This window comes from Oryctolagus cuniculus, chromosome 20 (genome assembly GCF_964237555.1).
Source record: "Oryctolagus cuniculus chromosome 20, mOryCun1.1, whole genome shotgun sequence".
Classification (NCBI taxonomy): Eukaryota; Metazoa; Chordata; class Mammalia; order Lagomorpha; family Leporidae; genus Oryctolagus; species Oryctolagus cuniculus.
This window is the reverse complement of record NC_091451.1, coordinates 13543580-13565558: the sequence shown is the minus strand read 5'-3', so window position 1 is coordinate 13565558 and position 21979 is coordinate 13543580. Positions and strand designations below refer to the sequence as shown.

The 21979-nt window shown below is 47.2% G+C and overlaps 1 protein-coding gene across 2 annotated transcripts; it reads left to right on the top strand.

The window, feature by feature from the left end:
* Positions 1-331: 331 nt before the first annotated feature.
* On the top strand, positions 332-21831 carry VTI1B (vesicle transport through interaction with t-SNAREs 1B). Of its 2 annotated transcripts, XM_002719563.5 has the most exons (6): positions 341-603; positions 9806-9864; positions 13106-13297; positions 18349-18522; positions 20141-20202; positions 21571-21831. In XM_002719563.5, exons 1-6 carry the CDS (start codon positions 489-491, stop codon positions 21665-21667), a joined length of 699 nt encoding a protein of 232 aa, XP_002719609.1. In that variant the 5' UTR covers positions 341-488; the 3' UTR covers positions 21668-21831. The 2 variants fall into 2 exon arrangements, with proteins under 2 accessions (XP_051682311.1, XP_002719609.1); XM_051826351.2 differs by lacking the exon at positions 20141-20202 and having other exon boundaries at positions 332-603.
* The last annotated feature ends 148 nt before the right edge of the window (positions 21832-21979 follow it).

Sequence of the window (21979 nt, the reverse complement as noted above, 5' to 3'; positions counted from 1 at the left end):
CGCCAGCTGAAGCAACACGTGACGCCCGAGCCTGCGCGTCCACTGCGCCGAACTACAACTCCCGGCATGCGCTGCGGCGCCGCCCTCACGGGCAGGGCCGTCAAGGAGGCGGCCGAGCTGCCCGACCCGCGGGCCCGTCGGGCCCTTCCGCTGTGACAACTTCCCCCAACAGCGAACCGGATATTCTAAGCGCTCCGGGAATATCGCTCTAACGTGCGGTGCCGCTGTCCCTCAGGACCCGCTCGGCAGCGAAACCCTTCCGACTTTCCATCAGGCTTTCGCGCACGGCGCTCCCATAGCGTTAGGCTGGAGGGCGTGGACGTTCCGGCGCGGGAGGACCCCGCCGCGGCCCCGGAAGCGCCTCGTCCGCGGCGGCGGGGGCGCGGCGGTCGCCGTGATGGCCGTGGGGCTGGGCGGCTGACCGCCGGGCCGGGAGCAAACTCAGAGCCCAGAACCTCGGCGGCCGCGGCCGTAGCTCGGCCTTCGTGATGGCTACCTCCGCCGCCTCCTCGGAGCATTTCGAAAAGTTGCACGAGATCTTCCGGGGCCTCCATGAAGACCTCTTAGGGGTGCCCGGGCGGCTGCTGGGGACGGCAGGGACCGGTGAGGCAGGGGCGGGACAGACCGTGGGCAGTGCAACCCCGTGCGGCCGGGCGCCAGTCTCGCCGCCCCTCATCAGACACGCCTCCCGGGGACCCCCCCCCCCCCCCGTGGCTTCTTAAAATTCGCATTTTGGGTGGGGAGGAGAGGTCTTTAAATCTGTGATCCTGTGTTCTGGGGAATGGGCTTCTTTCGTAGCTCCCTGTGTATTGTTTTACGCATTTAAAGGCCTTATTCTTGGGGGAGGCCCGTCGTTTCTATCAGTCTGGCAGTAGAGGGGGTGGAACGGGCGTTTGCAAAGAGAAGGGGAAAAAGGGGGAAGAAGCTGCGAGGGAGCGCGGAATCTCACGCTCTCAGCTGTGGAGTCGGGGGTACGTGGGGGAGAGCGCGTCAGCCAGGACGTGGAGGGGTCTGATTGTCCACGCCAGACACTTGGACTTGAGGTGGCGAGTCGGGCGAAGCGTTTCGGGCGGCTGGTTAATGCGGATTTTACTTTCGAGAGAGGGTGCTGGTGGCTGGATAGAGGAGCCGCACAAGAGTGAGGGGCCCGGGCTGAGAGCCCTAGTGGCGGGCGTCCGGGTGCGTGGGTTTCTGGGGAGTTCTGCATCCAAGAGCTGGCTCGGAGGCAGGAGCTGACCGGCCGGAGCGGCTGTGGGGAGCGAGGAGCAGCCGCGCAGGGGCCGGCGCGCTCACCTGCAGGCAGCGGAAGCCCACTTGCCCGGGTGTGTGTGTGAGGGCGGCGGGGGCGCCTGTGGAGCGGACATCACGGGGTCGCGTCCGTTGTAGCCTGACGAAATACGTGGTCTGCCGCGGGGAAGAACAGACCGGGGAACTGGGAGGCAGCGGTGAAGCAGGAATCCTAGGGCCGGGGTTCAGATCCACTTCAGCAGTGTGACCGCGGACACGTTTCTTTAACCAAACTAGTGTCCCCTGCAAAATGGGAATAAACTGAACTGTCTGCTTCTAGGGTTTTTGTGAGGAATAAATGCGTGAATCAGGATAACGCCCCTGACGATAGTAGGCAATTTCTTGTCATTAATATGTGGGGAACTGAGTGTTTCGGGCGAGACTACCAGCTCTGTATACTACCTCTCTTAGCTTGCTCTGCGTTTCCCCCAGATCGCTTAGTCTCTAACAGCGTACTAGACACTCCGCATATTTGTGATAGTTACAGTTGTTTGTCTTCTTTCCCCAGAGTAGTTTTTTTTTTTTTTTTTTTTTTTTTTTTTTAATTTATTTGAAAGGCAGAGTTAGAGAGAGAGACAGAGAAAAGTCTTCCATCCGCTGGTTCACTCCCCAATGGCCGCAACAGCCAGAGCTGAGCTGATCCAAAGCCAGGAGTCTCCGGGTCTCTCATGTGGGTGCGGGGGCCCAAGGACTTGGGCCATCTTCTACTGCTTTCCCAGGCCACAGCAGGGAGCTGAATCAGAAGTGGAGCAGCCGGGACTCAAACCCATGCTCATCTGGGATGCGTGGCAGGTGGTGGCTTACTTCACAGTGCTGGTCCCCAGAAACTGTTTTTTGTTTGTTTGTTTGTTTTTTAATATTTATTTATTTGAAAAAGTTACACAGAGAGGAGAGGCAGAGAGAGAGAGAGAGAGAGAGAGAGATGTCTTCCATCCAATGGTTCACTCCCCACTGGCCACGACGGAGCTGCGCTGATCCGAAGCCAGGAGCCAGGAGTTTCTTCCGGGTCTCCCATGTGGGTACAGGGGCCCAAGGACTTGGGCCATCTTCTGCTTTCCCAGGCCATAGCAGAGAGCTGGATTGGAAGTAGAGCAGCCAGGTCTGGAACCGGTGCCCATATGGGATGCTGATGCTTCAGGCCGGGGCATTACCCCACTGTACCACAGCGCTGGCCCCCAGAAACTGTTTTAACAAGCAGTTTGGTTTAACCACCCACCTGGGGATATTTTTTAAATTTACAAAAGAAAAATTGTGTTGTACCCCCCAAGTAGTTACCATATTCTCACTGCATTTCCATTTCCCTATGAACATGTCTTATTACTATATTTGTCAGAATTAAAGAGCTCACACCCAGTTTCCCTTGTTTTTAAACCCAAACTCTTTTTATCCCTTCCAGCACGCCCAGCCTCTAGTAATCAACATTCAGTGTTCAGATTGAGAGGTTTGGTTTGGTTTTGTTGGTTTTTTAAATTTTAGCTCCCACATACAAGGGAGAACAATGCAGTATGTGTCTGTCTGTGTCTGGCCTTACTTCACACAACATGATGTCCTCCGATTCCAACCATTTTGCTACAAATGACAAGATTTCATTCTTTTTTAAAAGTAACACTTCAGTGTATATACATTCCACATTCTCTTCATCCATTCCTCCCATGGTGGACACCTTGGCTGAGTCGTTACTTTGTCTGTTGTGATGAGCACGGTGGAGCAGGCCCGCTGGGTGAGCTCTGAGTCACTATTGAAGTCAGTGCTGTGTTCGTGTGTTATGTATCCTAAGCACTTAGAGTGTCTGGTGCCTCCTGGATGCTCCATAAATAGCTGTTGAACGATTGATTATATAATTGCTGCGAAGAAGGTACTCATTTATGACTGTTGAGACTCAGTGACTGACTTCTGTTCACGTTTTCATTACTTTTAAGATGGACATCTAGACCCATTAGAACCACAGGAGAGATTTTTTTCCCCATAGTGTACATTCAGTTTCTGCCTTTGAAGGATAACTAAGACTGGGGAATGAAGCCCAGATTCAAACCCTCTGCCCGGGCAGGCTCAACCCCACTCTCTCTTTAACCTCCCCCTCTTCCCATTCTGTCTCCCTTAAAATAAAGTTGTCTTCACTTAAAAGACACAGTGTGGCAGTGCTGGTCCATTAACGTGATAATTATCAATCCATTTACTATTACAGTAAGCACCCACAGCTGTCATTTCTAGTGTTTTGCAACATCTGAAGAAATCCCTCCATATATTTAAGTGCTATTATTTTTTTTTTTATTTTTGTGGTTTTTTTTTGTTTTTCTTCCTGCACTTTTTTGGTTTTTTAAAATTTCATTTAGTTAATTATTTGAGAGGTGGAGTTACAGACAGAGGGAAAGACAGAAAGGTCTTCCATCCGCTGGTTAATTCCTCAGATGGCTGCAATGGCTAGAGCTGGGCCAGTCCAAAGCCAGGAGCTTCTTCGGGGTCTCCCATGCTGGTGCAGGGGCCCAAGCACTTGAACCATCTTTCACTCCTTTCCAGGCCATAAACAGAGAGCTGGATCAGAAGTGAAGCAGCCAGGACACGAACCAAAACCCACATGGGATGCCAGTGCTGCAGGCAGAGGCTTAGCCTACTGCACCACAGCTCCGGCCCCAGTGCTGTAATTCCCTAATCTAATTAATAGGTTAAGTGCCTATAGTCATGGTTTCTAGTTTTGGTTTTGCAGTTTCTGAAGACTTCTCTCTGCCCGTCTTTATGAATATGGTGATATCCTTACACGTTTTACATTTTAATTCAATTATATTTCAGTATCTCTACCCAGGACCCCATTATTTTGGGAGCCAGAAAAAATAATCATTAATTTCTTATAGCCTACCAAATTTTAATTACTCTCTTCATATTCTTTGGTGAATTTTTTTTAGATTTATTTATTGAAAGAGTTATGGCCGGCGCTGCAGCTCACTAGGCTAATCCTCCGCCTTGCAGCGCCGGCACACAGGGTTCTAGTCCCGGTTGGGGTGCCGGATTCTTTCCCGGTTGCTCCTCTTCCAGGCCAGCTCTCTGCTGTGGCCAGGGAGTGCAGTGGAGGATGGCCCAAGTCCTTGGGCCCTGCACCCCATGGGAGACCAGGAGAAGCGCCTGGCTCCTGCCATTGGATCAGCGCGGTGTGCTGGCCGCAGCGCACCGGCTGCAGCAGCCATTGGAGGGTGAACCAACGGCAAAGGAAGACCTTTCTCTCTGTCTCTCTCTCTCACTGTCCACTCTGCCTGTCAAAAAAATAAAAAAATAAAAAAAAATAAAATAAAGAGTTACAGAGAGAAGGAGAGGCAGAGAGAGAGAAGTCTTCCATCTGCTGGGTTTGCTCCCCAATTGGCTGCAATGGCTGAAGCTGAGCTGATCCAAAGCTGGGAGCCAAGAGCTTCTTCTGGGTCTCCTGCACGGGTGCAGGGACCCTAGGACTTGGGCCATCCTCCACTGCTTTCCCAGGCCATAGCAGAGAGCTGGATTGGAAGTGGAGCAGTCGGGACTTGAACCGGTGCCCATATGGGATGCTGGCACTGCAGGTGGCAGCTTTACCCATTATGCCACAGTGCTGGCCCCTCTTTGGTGAATTTTTTTTTTTTGCTCTTGGGTCTTGCTGCCTAGGATTCACTTTCTTTTTTTAATTTTTATTTATTTATTTATTTTGACAGGCAGAGTTAGAGAGACGGACAGAGAGAAAGGTCTTCCTTCCGTTGGTTCACCCCCCAAATGGCTGCTATGGCTAGCAAGCTGTGCCGATCCAAAGCCAGGAGCCAGGTGCTTCCTCCTGGTCTCCCATGCGGGTGCAAGGCCCAAGCACTTGGGCCATCCTCCACTGCACTCCCAGGCCACAGCAGAAAGCTGGACTAGAAGAGGAGCAACCAGGACAGAATCTGGTGCCCCAACCGGGACTAGAACCCCAGGGTGCCAGCGCCACAGGCAGAGGATTAGCCAAGTGAGCCGGCCTCTTTTTTTTTTTTTTTTTTTTAATTGAGGTAGAGTTAGAAAGGTCTTCCATCCGCTGGTTCACTCCCCAAAGGCTGCAACAGCTGGAGTGGGGCCGATCTGAAGCCAGGAACCAGGGACTTCTTCTAGGTCTCCCATGTGGGTGCAGAGGCCCAAGCACTTGGGCCATCTTCTGCTTTCCCAGGCCATGAACAAGGAACTTGATCGGAAGGGGAGCAGCCGGGTCTCAAACTGGCGCCCATATGGGATGCTGGCACTACAGGCAGTGGCTTTACCTGCTACGCCACAGCGCCCGCCCCTCAAGATTTACTTTCAAAATCAGTGGTTCCTATTTATCAAACCCTTCTCATGCCTGGCCCTTGATAAGTGCTTGCTATGTGTGTTCTCTCTTTTAACCCTTTCAAACTACCCTGTAAGGTCAGGGTTATATAACCTTGTTATATTCCCTTTTTACTGATTGAGGAAACAGGTTAAGAAAGACCTGATGGTTTTAACTCCTGTGTAGTGGGAGAGATCAAGTAACCTCTTGTGGTCTGCAGAGAGGATGTTGGCCCTAGAAATGTCCAGTGAGGCACCAACAGCAAAAAATCACGTATGTTTGAGATCCTTGTGGAACTGAAGTTATTTCCACGAGTCTAAAGGGACGAGAGCATTTCTGAGCTGGTAATTCGAATCTCCACAAGGAAGACACGCTGCTTACGTGGCCAAGCCTTTAGGTAGGCTTTCTGTAGCTCTGTTTTTCAGAGCTGGCTGTATTCCTTTATCCCAGGTCCAGGAGATGGTGCCACCATGCACCCAGTTTACCAAACAAGACAGTTATTCCCAGGGTGAGTCCCTCACACATAATTGGTTTGGCAGGCCTATGGGGCAGGAGACCACGCTGTTTGGAGTGGCCCGTGCTACCCAGCATGGAGTCTTGCTGTTTAGAAGTTGATTGCAGCCTTAATTCTCATTCTCTTAAAAAAAAAGTAAAAGGTTCTTCAATGTTATTTTTTAATAAATTATACCAGTTTCTAAAAGCTGTATCCCAGGAGCACAGACGTGCCTGTCAGTTGTGTGCCGTAGCATGGAGAAACATGGGCGTGGGTGTCAGGAGAGTCTCCTTTGAGGGCCAGTGCTGCTGTAGACTCACTCCTGTGGTCGCGACACTCTGTTTCTCCAGCTCGAGTCTCCTTGGCACAGAACTCAAGATGGTTTGCCATCATCTGTTTTTTCTTTTAGATCTTAGGCGCCCATAAAGGATCTCATAAATGTGACGTTCTTTGTGTTGTTTTCAGAGGAGGAAGTGTGTGTTCTGTAAGATCTGAAAGTGGAATATTTCCAACTTTCAGAAGATGGCACAGGGCGGCTAGTCAAGGAGAGTTTCTAGAATTTGCCTTGTGGAATGCCGATTTTCTTATCCATTAACAAAGGAGATAAAGGAGACTTTCGCAGGAACACTTGTAGGAGACTGAGCCTGGGAGAGTGTGTGTGCAGCACTGCTTCGTGCTGATCGGCTTGGGTCGGGAGAGCAACTGCTGGAGTTCGGAGGTGTGCCGATTCAGAGTGCTGGCAGTCAGCTTCGCTGCCGCGGCAGCTTATTACAGAACGCCAGGGTGCTGCCGCCTGGAAGTCGCCACTCAGGACTGCAGGGATCACTGTTTCGTTGCTGGTGGCTGAGGACTTAGCCCCGTCAGGAGCGGTAATGGCCACGTTGCTGATACGTACCACTTTCCTTGGCTGAACATTCTTCTGTTTTCTTAAAAAAAAAAAAAAAAAAAAAAAAAAAAAGGAAGTGATGGGTTTGTAAGCAGTGTGAAGGTGTGAAGAGATAGCACACCTGGAGCGCCCCGTGTGTGTGCAGGCAGCGTCACGTGAGAATGAGTGGGTCAGAGAACAGGGGGAAAGGCTCTCAGAGCAGCAGCATCTAAAGAGGTTTAAAGTTCCAGAACTATGGACACAGTAAATGTCCCTGTTCTGGAGGAGTCTGATGTCAAGTTGAGAATATAAAACAAATATACCCAAAATAATTTATGATCATTTGAAAACCAGACAGCTGGCCTGTTAGTTGCTGTTGTGACTAACAAAATGTAAACTCGTATGAAGCATTACTTCTTATGTAGGGTTGGGTTCAAAAGTCAGGGCCTAAGATGAAGATCAGGATAGGCAAAATTATCCAAGAAAAGTCTCAGGACAGCAGAACAGTTACCCACATGCCATCTCTCCATAAGCCCAGCTCATCTGTTTTCTTTAGTATTGGAAAAGGTTGCTCCTCAGCTGGTGACTGTACTGGCATGTGTTTAGGAATCACACTGGAAGAAAAATCCATAACTTAAAAGACTATAACCCTGATCTGCTACAGCATGGGTAACCTTCCAGGCATGCTAAATGAAATGAGTCAGACACTTAGGACAAGTCTCAATGACTCCACTAATATGTTGGACCTAGGGTTACTCTTTCATAGAATGCATAGTTAGTGTTTAATGGGTGTAGCATTTTAGTTTGAGATGGTGAAAAAGTTCTAGAGATAGATATAATTGGGGATGGTTGCACTGAGTTATGTACTTAATGGTCATAGTGGTCAGTCTTACTACCATTAAGAAAATAAAAGCTGTGAAGGTAATTCCAAAGGATGAGTTCAAAAAACATTGTAAGCAAAGGTGACTTTGCGGTAATAAGTAGATTGTGGGTAGATTTCCAGGGAGAACTTTGATTTGAATGTATACATTTAAAAAAGAACATACACAGCTGTTTCTAAATGGGGCTGCTTTTATTATTGTTATTTGGGAGGCAGAGGAGGTGAGAGTGAGCTCCCATTTGCTGTTTGGTTCCCAGATATCCACAGTGATGCTGGGCTGGATCAGACACAAGCCAGGAGCCAGCACCACAAGCCAGGTGTCCCACACGGTGTCAGGAAGCCAGTCCCTTGAGTCATTATGGCTGCCTCTCAGGGTTTGCATTTCCAGGAAGCTGGAGTCAGGAGTTGAACCCAGATGCTCCAGTGTGGGAAATGGGCTTCTGGACTACTAGGCTAAACACCTGTCACAATGGGGTTGATTTTTGTTAATATGAGGGTACATCAGTAATTAAATGGGAAAATGGAATTAAAAGATAAGTTTAGGGGCCGGTGCTGTGGCACAGCAGGATAAAGCCCTGGCCTGAAGCGTCAGCATCCCATATGGGCGCCGGTTTGAGACCCGGCTGCTCTACTTCTGATCCACCTCCCTGCTGTGGCCTGGGAAAGCAGTAGAAGATGGCCCAGGTCCTTGGGCTCCTGCACCCGCATGGGAGACCCAGAAGAAACTCCTGGCTCCTGGCTTTGGATCAGCGCAGCTCTGGCTGTTGCGGCCGTCTGGGGAGTGAACCAGTAGATGGAAGACCTCTCTCTCTGTCTCTACCTCTGTAACTTTCAAATAAAGTTTGGTGCAAAAAATATTTGAAATCCATGAATAGTTTTTTTTATAACACGTATTTTCCATGAACTTTTTGAAGTGCCCATGAATAAAGAGATGGCCCACCTCTCATTTTATAGCCAAGAAAAGAGGTCAGGTTCCAAAGTGCTGAAGAAAACTATCCAAGCCTACATGTTGAGGCAGACCCAAAGCTAGTACCAGAACCTAAGCCCACGACTGATCGCTCTCCCCAGATGTTTCCTGGGTAACAGCATTCCAGTATCCTCTTAGTATTTTTGCCATGTCCAAGTACCATTTTTACTTTTAATTGTTTTCTTTACATAAACTTATTTCACGTAAAACACATCTATTTAACATGTAAAGTTAGAAGGAAACGGTATCATATTTTAAATGGAAAATCTATATAATCTTATTGGAAAAATTACAGTGAAAGCAAAAGAACACTGTTTTACTTAGTTACTGCTCTGGAGCTAGAACCTATATTTGTTAAAGGAGGAGTTTAGTAATTTTACATATAAAGACATACCAGCACCAAAATAACGTGTAGGGTTGAAAAAGGGAATGACACTCATGGTGCATGTCATTACCCATGCCACCACCAGGGGGAGACAAGCACCACACCCTGCAGCCTCCCAAAGGAGCAGACTTGCAGAAAAGCAGTAACTAAGAGTTGTTTTTTTTTTTTTTTTTTTTAATATTTTATTTATTTGAAAGAGTTACACAGAAAGAGAAGGAGAAGCAGAGAGAGAGAGGTCTTCCACCTGCTGGTTCACTCCCTGAATGGCCACAATTGCCAGGGCTATGCCGGCCAAAGCCAGGAGGCTGGAACTTCTTCCTTGTCTCACGTGGGTACAGGGGCCCGAGCACTTGGGCCGTCTCCTGCTGCTTTCTCAGGTGCAATAGCAGGGAGCTGGATTAGAGCTGGAGCAGCTGTGTTTCAAACTGGCACCCATAAGGGATGCTGGCATCGCAGAGGGTGGTTTTACCTCTACGCCACAACACCAGCCCCAATCATAGGTTTTTAAATGCCTTTGGGGTGAATAAATACTGCTACCCCCACCAGGCCAGGAATGGGAAGTTTATTCTAAGCTAAAGGAATGGCCTATATACAAATGTATGGAAGCAGTAATGAGACTTAGAAACTTACCTGTCTTTTCTAGAAGAGAAGAAGAAGTTGATCAGAGATTTTGATGAAAAGCAGCAAGAAGCAAATGAAACCGTAAGAGCAAGTCTTTGTTTCTTTTTCTACCTGGTATTTCCAGAAGTAATGCTATGACCTGATTGCAGATTAACTGTCACTGTCTATTGATTTTGATTTTTACCATTTCTCACTAAATTAGTGAGGCAACTAAAGGGGGTGGGTGTTGAGGGAGTTGACAAACACAAATGGGTGAAGCTTGAATACTCTCCTGAAGTAGAGTTTTGATAACATCTTCCTGATGTGAGTAGTAAGAGTATTCTCAAGCTTTTAACTGCGTGGTCTCTTTAAATCTCTAGCCATTAAGATGGTGAATTTTTTTTTTTTTTTTTTTTTTTTTAAGATTTATTTCTTTGAAAGAGTTACAGAGAGGCAGAGAGAGAAAGAGAGAGAGAGGTCTTCCATATGCTGGTTCACTCCACAGATGGCTGCAGTGGCTGGAGCTGCACCAATCCAAAGCCAGGAGCCTCCTCTGGGTCTCTCACGTGGGTGCAGAGGCCTGAAGATTTGGGCCATCTTCTGCTTTCCAAGGCCATAGCAGAGAGCTTGGTCGGAAGTGGAGCAACCAGGACTTGAACTGGCACCCATATGGGATGCTAGCACTGTAGGCAGTGACTTTACCCAATATGCCACAGTGCCAGCCCCTTAACATTGTTTTTCTGCCTTTTTTTTTTTTTTAAATTGATTTATTGGAAAGGCAGAGAAATCTTTCATCTTCTGGTTCACCAAATGGCTGTAATAAACAGAGCTAGACTGGGCCAGGCCAAAGCCAGAACCAGGAACTCCATCTGAGTCTCCCATGTGAGTGGCATGGGAGCATAAGCAGAAAGCTGGATTGGAAGCAGCAGAGTAGCTGAAACTCAGACCAGCATTCCAGTATGGAATCCTGGCATCGCAAGTGGTAGCTTGACCCAGTGTACCACAGTTACTGTTCTTTGTTAAACTTTTACTGTCACAGAAGCTGTGGCCCACAGGTGGATCTAGCCATGTTCCGTCCTGTCCTGAAAGACAAAATAGTAGCCAGATGTGGTTCCTTAATAGGACGAATTCCCAGATAGGATCTAAAGCTTGTCATAGTACAGCTTATTAAGGGCAGAGGTCCTAAATGTGGAGCCAGTGCACAGCATTATTAATTTAACAATTAACACTTTATTTATGACATCAGTGATCACCCAAGGCTTTTATCATGAGCTGCCAAGGCTATGGAAGCCTTTTGAGTCCACAAACTCCATCAGTATTTAGACAGGGCCATAAGCAAAGTGGACGTTCTCTCCTCCCTTCAGAGAAAGGTACCTCCTTTGATGGCCCCTTCTTTCCACTGGGATCTCACAAAGATCCTTCATGTAGATTATTTGTTACCACAGTGTCTTGGCTTTCCATGCCTGAAATGCTCTCATGGGCTTTTCAGCCAGATCCAAATGCCTTACAGGCTGATCCTGAGGTCAGAGTGCTAATTAGAGCATTTGTCATTCTGTAAGTCTGCTGTGTGGCCTGCTTCCCATGTTGGATCACTGAATCAGTTTTAAAAAGGACCAGGCCACCAGGCTGTGGAGACCATCTCCTTTATAATGGGAGTACTAGAATCTCTTAATACCTTCTTAGTACAGGTGAATATACCCGTAATACCCGTTTTGTGACCAGTCGTCTTGGTAGCATAAAAAAAAAAAAATCTTTTCCCTACCACCGTTCTGTTTGGTGCTTAGATGCTTTATTTCTCAGAACTTAGAAAAATTAACAAAGCTACTCTGGTCACCCAGGCTGATGAGTAATATAGGCCCTCTTGTGAACCTAGCTAGGTGTTTTATCTATCCCACAAAGGGGAAAGCAGTCTGCTCTGTGGTCCCTGGTTATCTTCTGCATGAAGACAAACATAACTTTTTCAGAAACAGGAGGAAGTGAATAATGCAAGTGCCAAACCCTGTCATTTTTACTGTAGACCGCAAAGTGCTCCTCTTTTTAATATTTTTTTAAAAGGCAGAGCAAGAGGGAGAGATCGATCTTCTATCTGCTGGTTCATGATTCTCTCCCACCCCCCAAAATGGCCAAAACAGGTTAGGCTAGTCCAAAGCCAAGAGCTAGGAACTCCATCCTGGTCTCTCATATCGGGGCCGGTCCCAAGCACTTGGGCCATCTTTGGCTGTCTTCACAGGCACCTTAACAGGGAGCTGGATCAGAAGCAGAGCAGCCAAGACTTGAGCTGGCACTCTGGTACGGTATGCCGGCATTGCGAGCATCACCTTAACCCACTGTGCCACAAGGCTAGTCCTCACAGGACTTCTTGGCCGCACTGTTGAGCCAACCAGGCTGAAAACTAGTATATTGAGGAGAGCTAAGAAGTTGATTTTTGATTCCTGACTCCTCTTATTATGTAATCTTGAGCAGTTTTTTTTTTTAAGTCTTATATGTAAGATGGAGAGAGTATTTCCTATTGAATCGATTTATTAAGGATAAAATGACAAAATGTAAATACTTAGTAAGCTATAGGAGGGCCAGCGTTGTGGCACAGTGGTTGAGCTGCCACTTAAGATGCTGTCATCCCATATCGAAGTGCCAGTTCAAATCCCAGCCAGTCCGCCTCCCACCCAGCTCGCTGCTAATGTGCCTGGAAGCACAATAGAAAATGGCACAAATACTTGGATCACTGCCACCCTTGTGGGAGACCAGATGGAGTTCTGGGCACCTGGCTTCGGCCTGGCCCAGCCCAACATTTTGGTCATTTGAGGTGCTTCTGTTTTGTTTTCTCATCAGATTTTTTTTTTTTTTTTTTAAAGATTTATTCACTTGAAAGGCACAGTTAGAGGGAGCAACAGAGAGAGAAAGATCTTCCATCGGTTGGTTCACTCCTCAAGCAGCCACAACCACTAAGGCTAGACCAGGCAGAAGCCAGGAGCCTGGAACGCCATCTGCATCTCCCATGTGGGTGGCAGGGATCCAGGCACTTGGACCATCTCGTCTGTCTTCTCAGGTGCATTAGCAGGGAGCTGGATGGGAACTGGAGCAGCCAGGACTGGAATCGGTATCCATGTGGGATGCCGATGTTGCAGGTGGCTTAACCTGCTGCGCCACAACACCAGTTCCCATCAGATTTTTTTTAATGCTTGTGAGATACTCAGATGAGTTAAGCATGCCAGGTGCAGTTCTGCCTCATGAAGCATTTGGCTGAGGACGTACGTGGGGCACTCTGTGGTTTGATTACTCTAAACCAGGCCCATCCCCCGAGGAACCAGGCCATCTACTCATGACTGACTTTCTGCCTTCCCAGCTGGCAGAGATGGAAGAGGAATTACGTTACGCACCCTTGTCTTTCCGCAACCCGATGATGTCTAAGCTTCGAAATTACCGGAAAGACCTTGCCAAACTCCACCGGGAAGTGAAAAGCACACCTTTGACAGCCACGCCTGGGGGCCGAGGAGACATGAAGTACGGAACATATGCCATGGAGAATGAGCACATGGTAAGCTCCAGCTGTTCTTTATCAGGGCCTGGGAGACAAGAATGAACCACGTTGTAGAGCATAGCCTACATTCTATGTCCTAGATTGTTGTCTTGTGTATACCCTTCTCCTTTTTCCTGTATCCAGTCTCCTCCTCCCCGGGTCCCCACCTAAACAAATCTTTCTAAACCATACACATACCTATTTATCTCCATGCTTCATGTATGAGGGGATCTCCAACAAGTTCATGAACAATGGAGTTGTGCAGTGAAGTCCTCGCGTCCCGTGTCTGAGTGCCTGGTTTGAGTCCCTGCTACTCTGCTTCTGACCCAGCTTCCTGCACGCCCTGGGAAGCAGCAGATGATGGCAGAAGTGTTTGGGTCCCTACCATGGATGTCAGAGACCTGGATAAAGTTCCTGGCTTCTGGCTTTGGCCTATCTGAACTCCAGCTGATGTGGACATTTAGGGATTGAACCAGCAGGTGGAAGATTTAATTCTGCCTTTCAAAGGAATAAAAGTTTTCCCTTTTTTTAATATAATAGATTTATTTATTTTTTATTTATTTGACAGATAGAGTTAGTGTGAGAGAGACAAAGATCTTCCTTCCATTGGTTCACTCCCCAAATGGCCACTACGGCCGGAGCTACACTGATCCGAAGCCAGGAGCCAGGTGCTTCCCCCGGGTCTCCCACGTGGGTGCAGGGCCCAAGCACTTGGGCCATCCTCCATTGCCCTCCTGGGACACAGCAGAAAGCTGGACTGTAAGAGGAGCAACCAGGACTAGAACCCGGCGCCCATTTGGGATGCCAGTGCCACAGGCAGAGGATTAGCTAAGTGAGCCACGGTGCCGGCCCCCAATGAATAAGTTTTCTTAGTTTTTTCGCAGTACGTGCTTTCCATGAACTTTTTGAAGACATATATATAAAACAATGCTTTGTGTGTAGCAGCATGTAAGTGAAACCTGTTATTATATCCGGACTCTGTATCCCTGACCCATTAACGTAATTTCTTATCTTCTTGAGCTTTTATGTTTTCAAATGAGTTTTAGAGTCACTGTCTCAAATATGCCAAAAAAAATTCAGTTTGACTTTTTGTCTTATGTTAATGATTGAGTGGCAGAGAGACAGAGACAGAGATCTCCCATGCTGGCAACATCTGGGGCTGGGCCATGCTAAAGCCAGGAGCCAGAAACTGAATCCATGTCTCCCATGTGGGTGGCAGGAACCCAAGCACACGACCCATTTCATGCATTAGCCTTCATTTCATGTGTACATTAGCAGAAAGTTGGAATTGGGAGTCGGGACTCAAATCCAGCACTTGGATATAGGATATGGGTATTCCAAACAACATTTTAACCACTGTACCAAACACCTGTCTTCATTTAGGTTTTTATCAGAGCATTGTTACAAAACCAATCCAAGCCTTCCTTCACATTAATATCAAGATGACACATAGAGTGGAGAATGCAGGATGCTTCCTAAGAAGGGACTAATACTTTGTTTTGTTGTAATGGGAAGTGAACCAGATTGCCTTTCTTGCCTTCAAGATTCTTATAAAATTGGACTCATTGAAAAATCTGTATTCTGAAACCATCCAGAGATGCTGAACAGTTGGATTCTTTTCTACAAATGCAGTACAAGATAGAAATTGGCAAGTAGCATGGAGTAGAAATGGAAAAGGGGGTCCACCAGTGCAGACTGAACATGTGTAGAAAGGCTGGTAATGTAATTATAAACAAGTTACATTTCATAATGCATCTGGATTATAGTTTGAGACATTCAGAATGATACTGTCTTGACACTGCTATTGTTAAAACTAGACATTGTGGAGCCAGCATTGTGACATAGCGGGTAAAGCCTCTGCCTGCAATGCCAGCATCCCATATGGGCACTAGTTCATGTCCTATCTGCTCCACTTCTGATCTAACTCCCTGTCAATGTGCTTGGGAAAAGCAGTGGAATATAGCCCAAGTACTTGGGCCCCTGCCACCCACGTGGGAGACCTGAAAGAACCTCTTGGCTTCAGTCTGGCCCAGTACTAGCCGCTGTGGCCATCTGGGGAGTGAACCAGCAGATAGAAGTCTCAGTCTCTCTCTCTCTCTCTCTAAATCTGACTTTCAAAATACATACTTTTTTTTTTTTTTTTTTTGACAGGAGAGTTGGAGAGAGAGACAGAAAGGTTTTCCTTCCGTTGGTTCACCCCCTAAATGGCCACTACGGCCAGCGTGCTGATCCAAAGCCAGGAGCCAGATGCTTTCTCCTGGTCTCCCATGCAGGTGCAGGGCCCAAGCACTTGGGCCATCCTCCACTGCCTTCCTGGGCCACAGCAGAGAGCTGGCCTGGAAGAGGGGCAACTGGGACTAGAACCCGGGGTACCGGCGCCGCAGGCAGAGGATTAGCCAAGTGAGCCACGGCCCCGGCCACAAAATATATACACTTCTTAAGACATTATGAGAATGATGTAAAAATTTTAAGTGGATGCACAAGGCATCACACGCTGACACTAAAGGGATGAGCATTATGGTGCAATGGATTAAGCTGTCAGTGTTGGATGTCTGGGTTTGAGTCCTGCTTCTGCTTCCAATCCAGTTTCCTACTAATTCACACCCCGGGAGGCAAGAAGTGATGACCCAGTACTTGGGTCCCTGCCACCCACACAGGAGGTCAGGATAGAGTTCCTGGCTTCTGGCTTCAACCCAGCCCTTATTTGAAAGATACAGAGATCTTCCATCTGTTAGTTTAATCCCAAAATGGCTGCAACAGCCCTGGCTGAAGCCAGGAGCCCAGAACCGTGTGGCCATCATCATCTGCCTTCCCAGATGCATTAGCGGGGAGCTGGAGGAAAGCAGAGCAGCTGGGACTGGAGCTGGCGCTCTGATACAGGATGCCAGCACTGCAGGTGGTGCTTACCCTGCTGTGCCACAGTGCAACCCCTCAAAGTAAACATTTTTTAAAAAGCAGCAGCAGCTGACCTAGGAGACTGGGAAGAGGTGGGCAGGTACAACTTGTTAAAGTGACTTTGGTAATTTGTTACCCAAAAAAGGGGAGAATAAGTCCAAACAATAACTTTTCTTTAAAATTAGCTTCAGAAATTTTGTAAAGACATAATTTAGGTAGACACAGGTTTAGTAGTAGGGGTACTGTTTTATTTGAAAGGCAGAGTTAGAGAGGCAGAGAGAAGTTGGTCTTCCATCCACTGGTTCACTCCCCAGATAGCCACAACGGCCAGAGCTGCACTGATCCGAAGCCAGGAGCCAGGAGCTTCTGGGTCTCCCACATGAGTGCAGGAGCCCAAGGGCGCGGGCCATCTTCCACTTTTTTCCTAGGCCATAGCAGAGAGTCAGACCTGAAGAGGTGCAGCTGAGTTTCAAACTGCCACCCATATGGGCTGTCAGCACTGCAGGCAGCGGCTTTACCCACTATGCTGCGGTGCCGGCCCCAAAACTGTTCCAAATCTGTCTCTTTCACTAAAATTTTTTCTTCCTCTGAGCTAATGTAACGTGGCTTATTTGGACCGGATTCAGTGGTTTCCTCGTCCACTGGTCTGTGTACTTTCCTGTGTGAAAATGTCTTGTCCCTTCTGCTCTGGGAGCTTATCTTTTGGCTTCTAGATGGTTTTCAGCTGGTGTTCACCTGCTCTGTAATAGGCCTGTGAGCTGGGCCCATTTTGACTGCACTTTGAGTAGCTAAAGACTTAGAGCTGCACCCTTTTTGGTCAGTGGTTAATTCTGGCTGACAAAGGCTACTTTTGTCTTCTTGCTGCCCGTGTTTTGGATTATAGGTAGAGAAAATCTTCATTGAGGGCACTGGAGAAATTAGGGCAGCTGGGGAAACTTATGTGAGATGAAATCCACTGTTTGGCAGCTTTGAAAAAAATTTTTTTTTTTTTTTTTTAAGATTTGAGGGGCCAGCACTGTGGTATAGCAAGTAAAGCTGCTGCCTGCAGTGCCAGCATCCCATATAGGTGCCAGTTCAAGACCCTGCTGCTCCACTCCTGATCCAGCTCTCTGTTATGGCCTGGGAAAACAGTGGAAGATGGCTCAAGTGGTTGGGCCCCTGCACCCACATGGGAGACCCAGAACTAGCTCCTGGCTTTGGATCAGCCCAGCTCCGGCAGTTCTGGCCATTTGGGGAGTGGACCAGTGGATGGAGGATCTCTCTCTGCCTCTGTAACTCTTTTTTTTTTTTTTTTTTAAGATTTATTTGTATGAAAGGCAGAGTTACAGAGAGGTCTTCCATCCTCTGGTTCACTCCTCAAATGGCCACAATGCCTAGGGCTGGGCCAGGCCAGAGCCAGAAGCTTCTTCCAGGGCTCCCATGTGAGTGCAAGCCAAGCACTTGGGCCATCCTCCACTGCTTTCCCAGGCGCACTGGCAGGGAGCTGAATTGGAAGTGGAGCAGCTGGGACTTGAACTAGCTCCCATATGGGATGCTGGCTCTGCAGACAGTAGCTTAAGCCACTACACCACAGTGGCGGCCCCAAGTTTTACCTCAGGCCAAAACAACAACAAAAACTTTTGAGCACACCAAGAGTGTAGCCACATAATTTTCTAGAATGTGGGAGTGTCCCAGACTTCTGAATGATTTCTTTATGTGCAAGAGAATAATTCACTCATGGCCATGGGATCCTCAGTGAATTATTTTTCTAGAGCTGCAGAATTTAGTTGGTTTGTTTATGGCACCATTAAAGTTAACAGGCTCCATGCGTTCTCAGGTAGCTCCTGTACCTCTGTGATCTGGGCTGCTCTCTCTCAGAAGGTGCTGGTGAACCAGTTCAGACTCGTCACAGACAGAGCTGTGTTTTGTTTAATCCACCTTTCCTTCCCAAGTGTAACAAGCAGTGGAGTGGCGGGTAACTGTGATCCTGTGGATTGGATTCCAGGTTCTGCTTTAGCTGTGACCTTGAACAGGATCTTATAGTTCATTAGAAGCAGCATCTTGAATTCCATCGTCAGGGTAATGAAAATTATTGTTCACTGTATCCTTTCTTACACAAGGAAGGTCATAAGGAATGTGCTGGCATTAATTTATAATGGAAAAAGTATAACTTTTCTTTCCCATACTCCCGTCAGAATCGGCTTCAGTCTCAAAGGGCATTGCTTCTGCAAGGCACTGAAAGTCTGAACCGAGCCACCCAAAGTATTGAGCGTTCTCATCGGATTGCCACAGAGACTGACCAGATTGGCTCAGAAATCATAGAAGAGCTGGGGGAGCAACGAGAGCAGTTGGAACGTACCAAAGGCAGAGTAAGTCTGGGCAATGGGAATGTAGGGTGGGCGCAGTACACCTGGATGCCATGCTGAGGCCTGCAGCTACAGTATTTTTAGATTTAGGGAGTAATTTTTAGGTACTGATTTTTCAACTTGGCTTTGTTTAGTTGAGGAGTAATTTTACCCCTAATATTTAGATGTCATTGGAAATCATTTTATACAAGGGGAAAAGGACGGAAGGAACCCGATTCTGCATTTATAAAAATCTTAGCCACTCCATTTATATCTATAGTTTCTGTATTGTCTGTCTTTGACAAGAATGTCAAAAAGTACTTAAAAATCTCAGATTGGTAGCTTTGAATCCTTATTTTCTTATACATCTGATGGTATAATCTGCTATTATGAAGACATCTACTTTACAAGGGTGCTTCAAAAAGTTCATAGAAAATGGAATTAAAAGGGGACTAGCATTGTGGAATAGCAGATAAAGCCACCACATGTAACACCAGCATCCCATATGGACACTGGTTGGTGTCCCAACTGCTCCACTCCTGATCCAGTTCCTGCTTAATGGCCTGGGAAAAGCAGCAGAAGACAGCACAGGTGTTTGGCCCCTGCCACCCACACCAGAGTCCTAGATGAAGCCCCTGGCTTTGGCCTGGCCTGTGTGGCCTTCTGGGGAGTGACCAGCGGATGGAGAATCTTTAACTCTGACTTTCAAATAAGTAAAATCTTTAACAAAAAGGGAGTTCAAAGTATGAATTTATTTTGGTGCAAAAACTTTCAGGGACTTCTAATCTGTTACTCTAAGAAGCTCTGAAACATAACTTGTTTCTTCCTTTCCGTGAATGAGTTAATCCATACAGAATTTTAACTAGTGCCTTTGGAATGCTATAATTTTTAATAGCATGAGGAAAATTCAAACAAACATAATTGTAGCCAAGATTTGGACAGGAAAATATCTGCGTACTACCTACAATTCTCCATTCTTAGAGCAGTGAAAATTCACAAACAAGCTTTGGAGAACGCAGCTTGCTTACAGGTTGTGTGGACTGGTTGAATTTAGAAGCTAAGAGATCAGCTTACCAAAGCTACTGGGAATGGGAACAGGTGGCAAATGGCATCCATTTAAATACCCTCTTGCTCTCTAGGTTAGAAACGGTAGCTGAAAGGGAAAGGTTCTTGGAGCCAGTTCCTTTTATAGTTCAATGCACCTTTATCTTAAAGGGGCAAAGAAAAAAAAAAAAAGGAAAACCAGATTCTAAAAGTGGTAGCCCACCAACTTATAAAAACAAACATCACTCAGTAGGCTTTCCTGGAATTTGGCTGATGAAATTCAAATCTTAAATTGCTCACAGGTTGCATCAGTCACTGGCTGGGGACATTCAAAGCCTTCCTCTTCTGAAGAGCCAAGGCACGGGGTTAGCTTAGTCCATCCCCCAGCAACACTGGGATCTCCTTGATGAGCGCTAGAGCAGCTTGTCCTTTCCAGGTTTTCCTGCCAGTATCCAGAGGCAGTCATGCTGTGTATTTACTTTTGTTTTGGGGGGTGGGATTTTTCAACATAAACCCTGTAGTGCCTACCCTTAGTTGAATATTCAGTTCTACAGCATGCACTTTTGAAAAGGAAGTAATTGCTATTTTCTCTTCTCAGCTGGTAAACACAAGTGAAAACCTGAGCAAAAGTCGAAAGATTCTCCGTTCAATGTCCAGAAAGTAAGTTTTAAAATAAGGAGTAACAATTTAACTCTTACCTTCCAAGCAAGAAAGCTTAAAACAGTAACTTACTTGAAAGGGTCCCAAATAAAGCATCTCAGGACTTGATGCCATGTAGTCCCCCTCTGCTCAGTACCTCCCAGCACTTCATGAGAAAGTAGGGGCTGTGGTCTTGGGTAGTCTGCTATCCCAGTATAAGATCCCGTGTTAAAAGTAATCCACTCTCACTTGGAGCAGTGTACATGTTGACTGCTGACGGGACTCAAGTCCCAGTTTATGTTCCTTACAGAAGATGACACCTGGGAATAACAGCTCTGTATGTTTGACAGCTTCATTAGAAAAGCATTTGTTGCTATTGTTAAGTCCTTGTTTTTGGCTCTGCTTGCCCTTCATGAGAGTTGGCCCCTTTTCTCAAAGTTTTGCCTTATGAGCAAGAACTAGACTTTAAAACAGAACCCTACAGGAAAGCAATTTTTTTAAAAAAGATTTTGAGAGGGAGAGACAGATTCTCCATCCGCTGGTTCACCCCCCCACAAATGGCAAGGGCTGGGCCAGGAGCTTCTTCCCAGTCTCCAGTGTGGGTGCAGGAGCCCAACACTTGGACCATCTTCCACTGCTCTCCCAGGCCAGGAGCTGGATCAGAAGTGGAGTAGCACCGGGCACCCATATGGGATTCTGGCATTGCAGGTGGTGGCTTAATCCATTATGCCATAATGCTAGTGCCAGAAAAGGAATTTTTAAGTTAAAGTTCCTAGAATTTTTTTTTTTTTTTTTTGGACAGGCAGAGTGGACAGTGAGAGAGAGAGACAGAGAGAAAGGTCTTCCTTTGCCGTTGGTTCACCCTCCAATGGCCGCCGCGGCCAGCGCGCTGCGGCCGGCACACCGCGCTGATCCGATGGCAGGAGCCAGGAGCCAGGTGCTTTTCCTGGTCTCCCATGAGGTGCAGGGCCCAAGCACCTGGGCCATCCTCCACTGCACTCCCGGGCCACAGCAGAGAGCTGGCCTGGAAGAGGGGCAACCGGGACAGAATCCGGCGCCCCGACCGGGACTAGAACCCGGTGTGCCGGCGCCGCTAGGCGGAGGATTAGCCTAGTGAGCCGCGGCGCCGGCAAGTTCCTAGAATTTTTATATAAAAAAAGACATTCTTGTATTTTGTTAACGCTGTCTACCTCATGACCACAAGTTATCCCTAGGTTATGGCTAACAAGCCTCATGAGGTGTTGCCTACTCATTAAAGAACCTTCGAAGTACTTAGTGCTAAGTGACTGCATGATGAAACTCGATGGGCCTTACAACCCCAAAATACTCAGATAGGAAGAAATAAGGTTATGAGGATTCTGACTACTCCACTCTGGCTTCTCTTCTTAGAGTGATAACCAACAAGCTGCTACTTTCCATTGTCATCCTGCTGGAGCTGGTGATCCTGGGAATCCTGATCTATTACAAATTCTTTCACAAGCATTGAACTTTCTGAGTGGAGGAGTGTGGACCAGAACTTTGACCCTGTGAATGAAGCATGTTACTGCTGTGAACATGCTGTGTAGCCGGAGTGTGGGAGGAGGGGGGGAAGAACAGCGACAAGACGAGTGATATACCAAGGTAATAAATGCTGTTTATGACCCCTTTAAATGTACATAGTACCATAACATGTTCATACCTGTGGACTGGGAAAAATACATTTGCAGTAGGATTATTGGTCACCAAAATGCAGAGGGGCACCTGTACCGTTGTGAGAATGCGCAGATGTGCCCATTAAGGCAGTGCTGACCCAGACAAC